General features: G+C 40.1%; 1 protein-coding gene across 2 annotated transcripts; it reads right to left on the bottom strand.

Moving 5' to 3' along the window:
* Positions 1-450: 450 nt before the first annotated feature.
* SNRPB2 (small nuclear ribonucleoprotein polypeptide B2) lies at positions 451-10,848 on the bottom strand. Of its 2 annotated transcripts, XM_010403088.3 has the most exons (7): positions 10,746-10,848; positions 10,353-10,440; positions 8,367-8,539; positions 6,543-6,683; positions 5,307-5,357; positions 2,167-2,255; positions 451-1,650 (listed from the first exon to the last, which is right to left on the bottom strand). In XM_010403088.3, the coding sequence occupies exons 2-7, from the start codon at positions 10,414-10,416 to the stop codon at positions 1,491-1,493; spliced, it is 678 nt and encodes a 225-aa protein (XP_010401390.1). In that variant the 5' UTR covers positions 10,417-10,440; positions 10,746-10,848; the 3' UTR covers positions 451-1,490. The 2 variants fall into 2 exon arrangements, with proteins under 2 accessions (XP_010401390.1, XP_010401391.1); XM_010403089.4 differs by lacking the exon at positions 6,543-6,683.
* Positions 10,849-14,315: the final 3,467 nt, after the last annotated feature.

Here is a 14,315-nt window from a genome sequence, read left to right as displayed (position 1 = left end):
GGATCAGCATGTGGAAATAACCAAGGGCAAATGTGGAAATTCCCACATTGCACTCCTGTCAACCAGTGTTTCCCAATTCATGAGGAGGCCTGAAGAGCTGCTTGCTGTACCAGCTTTCAGTTCCCAAACAGAACCACAGAAATTGTCAGCTGTCATCAAAAATCCTCCACTCTTTCAAAGAAAGTGCATCATGCAACTTCTAGCATCACCTTCCCATCACAGCTGACTTCACCACATTCTAGCCTTCCTGCCGATTACTCCTTCCTCCAACCTCCCGTATGTTGTGTCCAACTTCCTTCACAGACGGGTCCAAACCCTTTAAATGAAAAAAGGTGAAGAGCAATGGTAGTCATGTGCACACAAACTAGTGGGATGCAATGACAGCATAATTATTACCTATGAAATTATGACCGCAGGAAGAAAAATAAAAGGTTCATGATGGAGCGACTGTCATTTTTGCTCTTACAGGCACATTGAAACAACTTTAATTTGCAAGTATTAGAATACTTGTGAAATCACACATACACAAAATCACCAAAAAGAATGAAAAAATACATAAATGGAGATAGGACAGTAATTGAGATGACTGTGAAAGACGCATCATGTTGCAATCTGCTCTGGGAGCAGGTGAACTTTCAATTTTCCAGCTCTTGTGCAAAAAAAGGTGGGTTATGTTGCAGATACTAAAAACTACAACTTTTTAAAGTAACTTATTCCAAAATATTTAGAACAGTTACAATTCACAATACTGTATCTGATTACTTCACTGCATCCCGTGTACTTCATTTCACACAAAACCTAGACAGTTTTTAACAAATGAGAAAAAAGAAAGTAAAACAAACCCTAATCCTAAGAAGCATTAGGACAGGTATTTTGAAAAAGCCTGGCTAAAACCCAGAAACTTTTATGTTTCCTCTCAGGACTTGCTTCTACTGCCAGACACCAAGAAAAAACCAAGCTGAACAACTCCGCTGCCAAACTGTAATCAATTTCTATCTATACCTGGGGAAAAAACCCACTAATGATAAGCTGTATTTCCTAAGTGAAAAACAGCTGTCCCCTTGATAATGAGGTTGAATGCTGTATTTATTCTGAATAGGCTGGCATTTAGCATTCCTGATCATACTTTTTGCTCTGGAAAGACAGCTATTTTTTAGCACTCATTTCTGAGAAATAAGGATAACCTTAAAAGTTCTTAAACTGAATAAAGCCCTGCAAGCCTAATCAATAATGAGACAGACTTGAGGAAAAAACATGGCTTGAAAACAGCATATTTATATTTTATTTTATAAAAATTAGTATTTCAACAGAAAAAGTTACTATCCAGGCGATCTGTGGAAATCCTACATCGTGTGCCCTGGTCATTGTGGCAATTCTATTCGAGTCTTATATTTTCTGCAGAGAACAGCAAACATGCTAGCTGATGAGAGTTACTGGTGTTTAAAAAAACCCAACACCTATCCACAGAACTCCTTTAAAGGAGCATATGGTTATTTCTTCGCATAAGTGATTTTCATGGCATGAGATGGAGTGATCTTGAATCCTTGGAGAGCATCTCGAGCAGCCCCTGCTTGATTCTCATTTTCAAACTCCACGAATGCAATGTCATGGCGCCCTGGCACTAAGCGTACTTCTTTGAATCCAGGAAACCTTTAAAATAAAGTGAGAGTAAAAACATACTTATTAGCTTGATAATACATCTCTCTTCAGTAGCTTTTTATCAGAAGCATCTACTATTGCAACAGTTATTACTAACGAAAAATTGAAACTGAAGGGTTTTACATGTTCTATCCTTAGAACTATGCCTCAATTAAGGAATATCATGTGGAAGCAATTTAATCAGTCCTGTACACATACAGGAGCAATCTAACTAGTTTTAAAACTGCTCCTGCTGTCCTAAAGACTTTAGTATTACAGTCGCCAGCTTAAATCCAGTGCAGATTGATAGCAGATAAATTGCACAATCAAAACCAGCTATGAAAAAGATCCAATTTACTTCCTGAACCAAGTCATCAGAACTGACATCTGTAACCTTGGCAGTAAGACAAACAACTGAAATACCTTCAGAAGAAACTATTATTTCTAAAAAGTCAGCTTGCCAACTGAGAAAACACATGCAGGTTACGGAAGAATTCAAAGGAGAAATAATTTCTATTCAAAACTTACTGATTAAATAACATGGACAGCATCATCTCATTTGTTTCCTCAGGCAAGTTATTAAGGAAAAGGATGTAGTTTGGTGGGTTATCAGGCACCTGCAACATGAGAAGATCAAAGCTCAGAAGACTATACATAGATGCATACAGTTCCTTTGCATCTTCCTGCATGATTATTTGAACCAAGACACATTTCTTTCGTTTTGCTCGTAACATTCTATCTGGGCTTCAGCACACCTTTATCAATATGCAGACAGAGCCCCCTGGGTCTTTTATATGGATATATTAATTTGGAGTGGTTCTTACTTCCACAAAAATCACAATACCATACTGTTTTAGATGTCACAGTTAACTTGTCAAGAGCTGACACTACCGTACTCTCCGCACCCAGGTGCCTAAGTAGTGGCTGCAGTGCTGTCCAAGACACCTGTATGGCAGTGGTAGAATGTATGAAAGACTCACATCCTTCTGGAAAGCAGTGGGAAGCCAAGCCCTGTTCACCTGCAGTACCACCCAAATACTGAATATCTCTGGACAACCAAAATTCACAAAACCCACACGGTTTTATTACAGAGCTCAATTCAAATTTCTTAATTAGAAACCCCTTTAGATTTAGTGTTGGAACCCTGGGTTCTGAGAATTTCAGCCTTTCAGTGCTGACAAGCAGTGATCCTCAGAAGCACACTGTATTTGACCCGAAACCTTGGGAAAAGCTCCCTAAATTGTGTGATAACACTGAGGTTGTTGCTGTGTAATTAAAACTTGTATCACTGGCTGGAATATGTAGAGATGTAGAAAATTAGGTTTAGGGGATATAGGTTACAATATGGAGGAATTTGGGTGTGGATCTTTCTTTCTCCTTTCTCCTTCTTCTTCACACATCTAGGGGTTATGCTATTGGGTCAAAAGTCCCGCACTGCAGGACATGAAAAGTTAGTAATTGAATTATAAATAAAAACAAAGTTACTTGCTATTTCATAATTGGTTAATTTAGACCTTAAAAAGCCTTGGAAGTTAGAACTCACGGCCATTTTCCACCTTGTTAACTTGAAAGCACACCTGGTGCAGCTGTATTATAGATAAGATATAATAAACAACTAAGTCCAAACAAGAATTCTCAGTCTCCTGCCTTTTAATTCAAACTCTGAGTAAAAGAACTCACGAAACAGAAACAAAGAAGAAATGGCAAAAAAGAGGAAAGCAAAAACCAGGAAAATTAATAGTTTAGAGCTTTAGTCTTTTAACAGATTTGCCTGCTAATATAAATTTGTAGCCACCCACCACAGACAAGGCTCAGTAGTCATTTGCTGATACTGGAATCTTCAAGTCATCGAGTACATTATACAAGTAAAAATAAACCAGACACCTCAGGTTCAAACATCCTCAAAGCAGTGCCAAGTAAGTTAAAGCCTCAGCAGAACAATTTCCTTCTACTGATGGAAATATTCCAGGTACTGCCATTAGAAAATAAACTTCTGAAGTTCAAAGAAATGCCCAAACACTCAGTGTTGTGCTTTGATGCAAACTGACATACACATATTGTGTCTGAAAATCCAGGGAGCAAGACCTTTTCCTCTGTTGATTACGTATGCAATGACAGTACTCAAGAAAGATGCAGGACAGGCAAAGATACTCTTCTATGGTACTTGCTCTCCTGCAGATCCTGGCTCTTTACCACTTTCACTTCTAACATGAATCATTTAGAAGGTCACTGAGCAGACAAGCTGAATGAAGTGTAGGGAGTTGTTCCTACATCTATCTCCACACAATCCTTTGAAAAATAGGACACTTGTGAGAAAAAAGAAAAAGTGAGCAGAGAACCCCCAAACTCCTGAAATAAAGCTTTTAGGCAGATATTTTGGCATCCTGTGTTGTCTTCCTTCTCCTTATCTGCTACTAGAAAAAATAAGTTAAAGGGAATTTATTAACAAAGAAAAAAATTAAGAATCCTTCAATTGATACTAAACACAGTCCGAATTTAAGAATCCAGTATGATTTGGTAATAGTGCTGTTTTCTCTAAAGTAATAAGAAACTGCAGGTTCTCATTTCCTATCAACCAGATATAGTAAAAGAGGCATTTTTGTGAGAAATGAGACAACTCTTAAAAAGATTAATTTATTGAAAACAGAAAAATTGAAAAATTACAGAAATTAGAAAAATATAAAAATTTGGGATCCTATGGCTCAGTAGATGGTATGCCCCAGGAGTGCAGGGATTTGAGATCTTCTGGCTGAGACAGCACTACCCCTCAGATAGAGAAAAAGAACTTGCAGCGCTGGGCTGACTTTAAAAAAATTACTAAAAGCCCCTTAAAAGGGGTAAGGCTTTTAATGCCCAGCACCGATGTCTCCCACAGCTAGTCTGGTGAGAGCAAGAGAGGAAAAGAGAGCCCACCTCTCCACTTCGTCCTTTTTATAGTTTTTGCTCCGCCCACAGCCCGCCCCTTCGGTCCAAAGCGATTGGTGCTTTCCCTTTGATGTATCATCTCCGTCCACCAATGGCTCATCGTTGTCAGGGGGGGTGGTAGTAGTTGAGATAAGGGGAATACAATACCTTCATTAAAACTCAGGTATTCAGGTTGCCATGGAACTTGCCTGCAGAGTAATGGCTCTGTAGCTAAAAATAGCAGCTGGCTATTAAGACTGGGTGGGGTTTTGGCCTTGGAATCAATGCAAGTCCAACACATCTCAAAACACTTGTAAAAGTATACAGTAAACACAGGAAAGGTAACTCTTATAGTGTATAGGTGGTTTGAAGTTTGAGAAGGGGCAAGTTTGTGATTTTTAACTGGGAAAATTTTAACTGGGAAGGGTGCAACTCTATTAATAAACTACTTTAAACAAATGAAAACACTGATAATGGAACTGGATTTTTGTACCTGGGCTGATGGGTTAATTGTAACATTCAATTTAAAAATAACTAACTCAAACTTAATTAATTAAAACACTTAATATGCAAAGACCAAGCACAAATAGGGATTTCATGTATGACACATTTGTTTTGTTTACTGTGACGTAGCTATTAGACAAATCTCTCATAGGACAAAAACAAAGCTGTAAAATACATCCTCAAGCTTCCATGTGCAACAAATGATTGTTCATAGAGAGTAAACATTCATGCTTTTACTTATAAAAATAAAAAAGCATTACCTGATTCTGTGGTGTAGTCCCTGGGGCATTGGCTGAATTCTGTGTTGCTCCCTAGCAAATAAGTACAAAACAGTTTTACAAAGGTGTTCCATTAGCAACAGACAGGCACACATCACTACGTTTCTCTACAACTCAAGACATATATTAAGGGTTTTTTTGAGCTACAATCCAAGGAACATTTGCTGCCTATGAGACACCTCCCAAAGGGAACAAAGTGTGTGAATTTTGCTTAGCTCCAAAACCAGGCAATCAAAAGAAATAACATCACTAGTATCTGATCAATCTGTGGCTGAGTCAAGTAGTTCTCCACATTACAGGATTTGATTTAATAGACAGGGAGGAAGAGGTTTTGAAAATGAAGGCCTAGACACGTACCCTGGTTTCACCTAGGATAGAATTAATTTTCTTCTTAGTACAGTGTGTTTTGAATTTAGTATGAGAGTAACACTGATAACAAACTGATGTTTTGGTTGTTGCTAAGTAGCGCTTGTTTCAATCAAGGACTTGGCAGTTTCCCACGCTCTACTAGCGAGCAGGTGCACAAGAAGCCAGAAGGGAGCCAGGACAGCTGACCAGAACTGGCCGAAGGGATATTCCATAGTACAGAACATCCTGTCCAGTATATAAACTGGGGGGAACTGGTCAGGTACCTTGATGTCTTCTGCTATACTTCAGTACAAAAACTACTAAATGTTGTTAGTTCAGGTGGGCCAACCCTTAGTGGAGATAAATTCCAGACCAACTCCTGTTAATCTAACATCGACCATCTAATATCTAATGGAAACGAATTATCTTATTCCCATTTACCATTCTTCTGTTGTTATTGGGTAACATGGGATTAAAACACTGAAGAGAAAAGCTGGTTGAACACTTGAAGCCAGTGCTAAAGGTAACCACACTCTCCTTTTTTTTCCTTTTCTAAAAAGAGGCTAGTTTCTACCTTGGTTTGTTGTACCTTTGCCCTACATCTTTATTTTCATCTGGTAATGGCAAAGGAGGAAGAAAAAAGGAACAGCAAGTACTACATAACCAGCCCCCTCTCCTTCAACTTCTAGCAAATGCTCGAGTTCTAGATAATCGACAGACCCCAATTTAGGGAATTGAAAATTAACAAAAGACAACAGTAAGTCCTAATAAAGCAGTTATTTAGAATATCTTTTGTGGGGGCTTGTTTTGTTTGTTTGTTTTTTGGTTTGGTTTTAATTTTTTTCCCCTCTAAACAGAGAGCCAGCATACCTGGATAACCTTTTTATTTGGTTGGTTTGCTGACTGCTCCAGAGTTTTGGCTTTCTTCTTTTCCTTCCTTTTTTCCTTATCAGCAAAAGTCCCACGCATTTTAGAGATTATATCAGAGTCTGTTTTTGCATACTGAATACGCTTTTTAAAAGAAAAAAGAAAAACGGAGTATATTCTGCAGTTAATAATACTGAACATTTTGCACCACTTTCATTAACTGTGTATTTACACTTTTTTTTTGCAGGAACTTTTTATATTAAAAACATTGTTATAAAGTGTAGGTACAGTTATAGAGTAACCAATTCTCATAGTTAATTCTGACACAATTACAGAGGTCTAAAAAAAAACCCTAACATGTAAATTACTAATTTTAGCTTATTGAAATCAGAACTCCATTTATCTAACAACATCTTTTTAACATCTGTTAAGGTAACACGTACACAGAGATACATTTGAGATACACAGAGGACATTTGAAAAAATTAGATCTAGCTTCTATTAAAACTGTAAGTTTTCAATCCCATTTTAAGGGGAGTTAAAATTTGTCAGTGATTTCTCAGATGTCTGCAGAAATGTGAGCTCAGCAAAACTCAAACTTCTTAAACAGAAAATGCAATCTTAATCTCAACAAGATTGCATAAATGCTGCTGGTCTTTTGACAAAGGCCCCCCAAAACAGAAAGTTAAGCAGATGCAGGCATAACTATACTGGTGCACAACATTATTGTTTATGCACACAATCCTAATGTTTTTCCTATCAGAGACTACCTCAATACAAAACTACACAGCAGCTTAAGATTTCTTTTAATGCTTTCGTTTAGTGCTTAGAGTATACAGACTGCAGTCAATGTTCAGAGAGGGAAATACATTTGAAAGCTTATAAAGCCTTAATCTTTTTATTTCTTATTGAATTCTACTGAGCACAAAACTCCTTAAGGATAAATGGTAGGACTGAGCTTGCAAAATTCTGTGTTAAGGATTTAATTAGAGAATCTGAAGGTGCTAAGGCAAATAGCTTATGGCTCAGCAGCACAACTGCTCTCTTCAGTGCTCAAAGCCATGAGCTAAGAGCCAGTAGTAATGTACTCATCCATTGGTGAAGTTGTGGGCCATTTGCATGTATTGTTACACATCACCAACAGTTGCAGAATTAAGAGATACCTAATTATCCAAGCAGGCAAGAACAAAGCAGGTCAATTGTGCTATTCTGCATGTTATGAAGTACATTACTAAATCATGTTCTATCAACCAGCATTGTATTTGTTTCACTGAAGTTATACTGAAATGCAGTTACTTGGTTTGGTGATCTGCAGTCAAGAAGAACTGGCCATCATTTAAAAAAAAAATAATCTGGAAAGTAAACTGTGGAGATCTCACCCTCCTCACTGTTACCCCAAAAAGGAAGCATCATATCCTAGCTATTCATTACAAATCTAAGAGTAGTTAATGTTACTCTACATAAATTGACTGAAAACATCTAATTTCAATAATATTACAGAATTAATTTAACTAGTTCAATGGAAGACATAATGAGTAAAATGAAAGTATTTAAGATCTTAAAAACTCTAATCCAGCATAGAAAAACAAAAAGCCCCCAGTTAGGAAATCTAAATGTTAAGTTCAAAGTGTGTGTGTGTTGTAACTGCAATCTCTTCAGCATCCCTCCACCTCGCACAAATGCAGATACTCATCCGGATGTGACATGACTGTATAATCGTTTGGTAACAACTACATAGAACAGTTCATTCCCAAGGTGCAAGTACCAAAACACTGTATCATACCATCAGGGTATTTTTCTTCTTTACAAAGGTAACAAAATAACTTACCATTGGTTTCCCATAAAATGGAAAGCCTTGTAGCTGTCTCAAAGCATTGGTAGATGATCCAAGTTCTTTAAATATAACAAATGCCTGTCCTCTCATCTTCATGGTCTTTAAAGCCACAATGTCGACAACATGACCGAACTGTGAGAATAATGCGTACAGGGACCTCTTCAGCTCTGGAGACCAAAGGATAAAAGAGATTATAACAGGTTGCATGCAAATTTCCACTTCTACCGAGTCTGCTGTCCTTTGGGAACAGTGTTTTTTATGAACTTTAGCTCACACAGTGAGTACATGAGTTTGTCAAAACTGTTGCATTTGTCCAGGTTTTGTAGGCTGGTGTGCAACATTTGGTTTCACATCTCGAGGATTCAGGTAGTGAAGAAGTTGTAGTGTCATCCATTCTACCATTCTGAGGGAGTAACAATTGCATAAGAGTATGTAAAAATGTATTTTCATGTATGTATATATACACACACCCTCACACAATCAAGTATGATGTATGACAGCCATCTCAGGCTGATCGGAAAATCCAAACTGAAACAAGCAGCAGTAAAGATATGACGTAAAACAAGAATGCAGCAAAATAGTAACTACCTAAAGGCTAATTAAAGTTGGAAATTTTTGTTGTAACTGTTTAATCAACTTTCTCACTCACGTAAAGTATTTTTGAATATTCTGGAGCCAAGTGATTTTTGTATGATTCTACTGCACCTTACAGCTGCAATGGATTTGCTTTAATTATTTACAATCACCTCAATACATGCCAAATTAAACCTTAGTCCTATCCAAATTAAGCTAAATAAATAATTTGTACTGTGCAATCATTCTAACACACAAACCTTACATTTGGACTATTTTAGCAATGTAAGAATGCTGCCTCTTCTTCATTGCTGTTGATAATAACTTGATAATACCAGTCCACTGTCACTTTCACCACCTGCTCCTGACTAACCATAGTGTGCTATTTTTTTTTTATTTAAAAAAAGGTTTTCTATCAAAACACTTTTCCTAAAATTATTTTAAGACCTGTATTAAGTAGAAAGTAATTTGTAATCTTAACAGATAATTTCATACCCTACCATTAACCCATGGGAGTCCTACGAGATTTAACAAGACCAAATGCAAGGTGCTACACCTGGGTCAGGGCAACCCCCAGTATCAATCAGTCCAGGCTGGGGGATGGACAGATGGAGAGCAGCACTGGGGAGAAGGACTTGGGGTGCTGGTGGAGAAAGGGCTTGACATGAGCTGGACATGTGTACTCACAGCCCAGAAACCAACCCTGTTCTTGGCTGCATCCAAAGCAGGGTGGGCAGCAGATGAGGTATGGGATTCTGCCCCTTGGCCCCACTCAGGTGAGACCCCACCTGCAGTGCTGCATCCAGATCTGGGGTGCCCAGCACAGGAAGGACATGGTCCTGTTGGTGCAAGTCCAGGAGGCCACCAAGTTGATTAGAGGAATGGAACACCTCTCCTATGAGGAAAGGCTGAGAGATTTGGGGTTGTTCAGCCTGGAAAAGAGAAGGCTTAGGGGTGACCTAACTGTGGCCTTCCAATACCTGAAGGGAGCATACAAGATGGAAAGGGACTATTTAGAAGGGCTTGGAGTGACAGGACAAGGGGAAACGGCTTCAAACTGAGACGAGGCTTAGATCTGATATTGGGAAAATATTCTTTACTATCAGGGTGGTGAGGCCCTGGAACAGGTTGCCCAGAGAGGTTGTGGACTCCTCATCCCTGAAAGTGTTCAAGACTGGGCTGTAGGAAGATCTGAGCAACCTGATCTAGTGGGAGGTGCATTTGTTTGCTTTAGCTACTGTTTCATTACAAGAAAGCGTTAGCCGGGAGCTCGGCTCATGACCACCTCCTGCTCGGTACTTCATAGGCCTGGGAGTCCCGTTGTAAGACAAGTGCCGTGTGCAAGTGCATGACCAGGCCCCACTGGACAACCTCCCAGTTCCAGAGGCAACCGGCAGCCACCCGTACCTTCCTTCTTGATCTTGTCATTGATGTTGTTGATGTAGATGGTGTGGTTCGGCCTGATGTCCATTCTCGGCGGCACCTGCGAACCTGCCTGCGGGCAGAGCACACAGGGGAGGCATTAGCGGCGGCCGGGGCGCTCCGACCCCCGGCTGCGGCAGCTGCCAACGCTGGCGACACCTCGCAGCCCCGGGCAGCGGCACCGCGAGCCCGGGGGCCGGCTTGTCTCTCTGTATGTCTGCTCGCCCGTAGGCCGCACACCCGCCCCGCTCCTGCCCTCTCCGGGCGGGCGAGGGCTGCAACGGCGGGACAGAAACTCCAGACAGGGAACCCCGAGCCAGCCCCCCTTGCGATGGCCTGGATCCTAGATCCTGGATCCCGGATCCCAGAAACCCTCACCTCCCCTCTCCTGTCCGTTCTCCGGTCCCGATAGCAGCCAACCCGTCCCGCCCAGCAGAGACGCAGCGCAAGCGGCAAAGCCGCTCCCAGAGCAGTCGATGAGCCGAACGCCGATTGAGCCGATGGGGAGTAGTGAGTGCGCGCGGCCCGAGACCAGCGGTATGAAAGGAATAAAACGGGAAAAAAGCAAGATAGGGATAAAAAGGGATAAATATTTGTTGTCGGCTTCACGGAAATCACAGCGAGGCTTGAAACGGGCCGAAATGGGAATTTCTTGCCCCAGGCTTTGGCTCTGTCCTGTCCTAATAGAGCGATAAGGTCTATTTTGTTTGTTTGTTTTCTTTTTGGTTTTGTTTTTGGGTTTTTTTGTCTCTTCACAGCACCTAGAGTAGCAACTTGGGAAAGCATGGAATGGTTTGGGTTGGAAGGACCTTAAAGTTGTAAAGAAAATTAATCCACAAACACCAGAGGTTTATGTCCAAAAAGAAGACAGAGGAGTCCTGTTACTTTATTCGCATAAAGGGAGAGGCCATGGGGCATTCCCCTGGGGTCTCTCAAATTGTTAGAGGATGCAGACCCCTTTTTATCCTAATTTCCCGGCCTCATTTCCCTCTCTCTTTCCCCACTGGCTGAGGTACTTGAGAGGTACAGACTTCCAGAATAGCTTAATACAGACCCCCTTCTTATGTATACCCCCCTTCTTCTTTTCCTATGGAATTTATGATTCTGCCCATTGCTTCTTTTGTCTCTCAGTATCTATCTTTACCTATCAGCAAACCCACAGTTTGTTTGTAAGGACAAATGCCTCTCACTCCTTTCATCAATCAGTGGAATTCCTCCCATTGTTTCTTTGACCTCTCAGTATCTAGCTTTTACCTATCAGCAGACCTACAGTTTGTTTGTAAAGACAAATCTATCTTATTCCTTTCAAAGGTCATCTGGTAAAACCACCCTGCCATGGACACAGACACCTTCCACTAGACCGGGATGCTCCAAGCCCCATCCAACCTACCCATGAATACTGCCTGGGATGGGGCATCCACAGCTTCTCTGAGCAACCTGTGCCAGAGCCTCACCACCCTCATAGTAAAGAATTTCTTCCCAATATCTGGTCTCAACTTGCCCTTTTTCAGTTTGAATCCATCCCCCCTTGTCCTGTCACTCCATAACCTTGTAAACCATTGCTCTCCACATTCCTCCTTATTTATAAGGCCTTATTTATTAGACCTCTCCTTATAAATTAGGCCCTTTCTGAAAGGCCACAATTAGGTCGCACCAGAGGTTCCTCCTCTCCAGGCTAAGTGATCCCAATTCCCTCAGCCTCTCCTCATAGCAGACGATTTCCATCCTGCAAATCACCTTTGTGTCCCTTCTCTGGGCTCTCCCCACAAATGCATGTCCTTCCTGTGCTGGGGATCCCAGAGCTGGATGCAGCGTTACAAGTGGGAGAATGCAGAACCTTCAACATGTCTGTAAACATCCAGTAGGTAACATTTGGTTTTAGTTCCGATACTGAAAAGGCAGTGTATTTTCTTGAATGTAATTCCTTGAAGGTACTTTGGAAATCCCTGTGGTAGTGCTACCTCAGAACAAATAAACAGAGCAGAGACTGAGGCTGCAGCCCTTGAATTTCTGGAATAATTTTGCAGGCTGAATGCCTTCATTTCTATGAATTATTAGGCAGGCTTTTTTCAGAAACAATTTGAAGTTGCAAAGGTTTACGTATTAAAAAGGAGTTATTGCAGGGGGTTATAATCAATGAAGTAGTTTTTCCTTAAGCTAGAAATTATATTTGGGCAGGCCATCTCTTTCTAAAGAAGCAGGAATATTAGTTGGAGTTCTTGGTTCAGTTATATTTCAGGAGAAAAACCATTAGTCCATATTCAGAGCATGTAGGAAGTATATAAAGAAGAACATGAATTAAAGGGAGTCAAAAATAAAAGCCAAAGGCAAATAAGCTGTTGACTGAGGTGTTATTCACTGGTGGAAGAAAACAGTGTGTTCTGCATTTGTTTACAGCAGGGCATGGTGCAGGAAATGGTGTGCCAGTGGATGCCTAATGCAATGCATACATGAAACAAATTCAGAACATGACAAGCAGCAGTTCTAGTCAAGTTTTAGGGTTCTATTTATTTTTCTTTGTTTATTGTCTTAGAGTTAGTTGTTAAGATAAAGCACAGCTTTGAAATCCAAGCCTGGACAATACATTAAAATTCTTCCTCAGAAAGGCTGGCTCTACTGTTTTATGCCTCCATCAGCAGTACAGTCCATGTAACTTTAATATCATTGTTCAAAACTGCTTGTTATTGAGTCAACACAGATCAAGGAATTGGTCTCACAGAATCAAAAATCTTGACATTTTATAAATGATTTTTAAATAAAGTCCTTCAACTGAAGACACTCTAAAGAAAACAAATACAAAAAAACCTGTTGACCTGACACAAAGTAAGGAAGAATTCATGGCTTCTATATTTCATCCAGCACAGCATGCCACACTTACACTTGCTCAGAGTCACTTTAAGCACAGCTGGTTTACTCTTGCAGAATTTGAAAGCAATAAAGCAGAAAAAATGCATCTTTCCTGCTCCTCAGATGGGATTTCACAGTCTGCCTGCCTGTTCAATAGAAGTGACATTAATTCCTCAGGTTGGCTTCCTCCTCACTTCCCTAAGGTTTATTTGAATCACTTCTGTTTCCTTAATCCCCAAACAGAGGTATAGCGCTCCCATATTCACTAAAATGGTCATTTATGTTGTTTATTTAAAAGTCCCTGAATGCTTGAAGTATTGTAAAAATTACGTCTATTTCTTAGAAAGAGTGCCTGCAGCACCTTAATAAGCAATTATGATTCATCACCAATATAATGGGCTGGGAACACAATTTTAGCTTGGACAGGTACCTGCTTCATCAGAGGTTGTCAAAAAACAACTCTGGAGAAACAAAGGGCACAGGGTTCTTTAAAATATCTTTGTAGCCACCACTTCCCCTCTCCTGCCCTTTGCTTAATGTCAAGGAAACCCAGCACTTCACTGTTATTGCTGCTGTTTGTTATGAAACCTGTAATAAAAAACAAGGGTTCTTTTTTCTTCATCTTCCTTTTCTAAATTCAACAAAATTCTCTGAGGTATAAATAACCAAGACCTGTGTATGGTGGAAGCTTCACTGCTTCGTGCCCTCCATATGGCCTTAACTGGATCCACACATAGTGATGCTTCACAGTTTTCATGGCTGTTATTTCCTTTAGGAAGACTGTGGGATAAGCAAACTTACTCTCATTTATCAGTATAGAAATATTTTCATCTCAATTAAACCCACATGCTAGAAAGGAACATGAGTGCAAATGTTTTGTGACATGGCTGGAGTTGTCTGCAGTATTTTTGCTCTGACCTTTGACTGCTCTGTTCTGTTGTCTCGGGGAGAAGGTAATACAAAATCACTAAACATTGGAGCATGGACAAAGACAATGAACAAAGTGACAGGAAATAAGGAAATTCCCTAGCAAGTACAAACTGGCGCTGTGAGCACTTGCAAAGTCAATATACATGAAGCTTCACATTTAAGAAAGAAAAT

This window comes from Corvus cornix, chromosome 3, assembly GCF_000738735.6.
Source record: "Corvus cornix cornix isolate S_Up_H32 chromosome 3, ASM73873v5, whole genome shotgun sequence".
NCBI classification, from domain to species: domain Eukaryota; kingdom Metazoa; phylum Chordata; class Aves; order Passeriformes; family Corvidae; genus Corvus; species Corvus cornix.
This window is presented reverse-complemented; position numbering and strand designations above follow the sequence as displayed.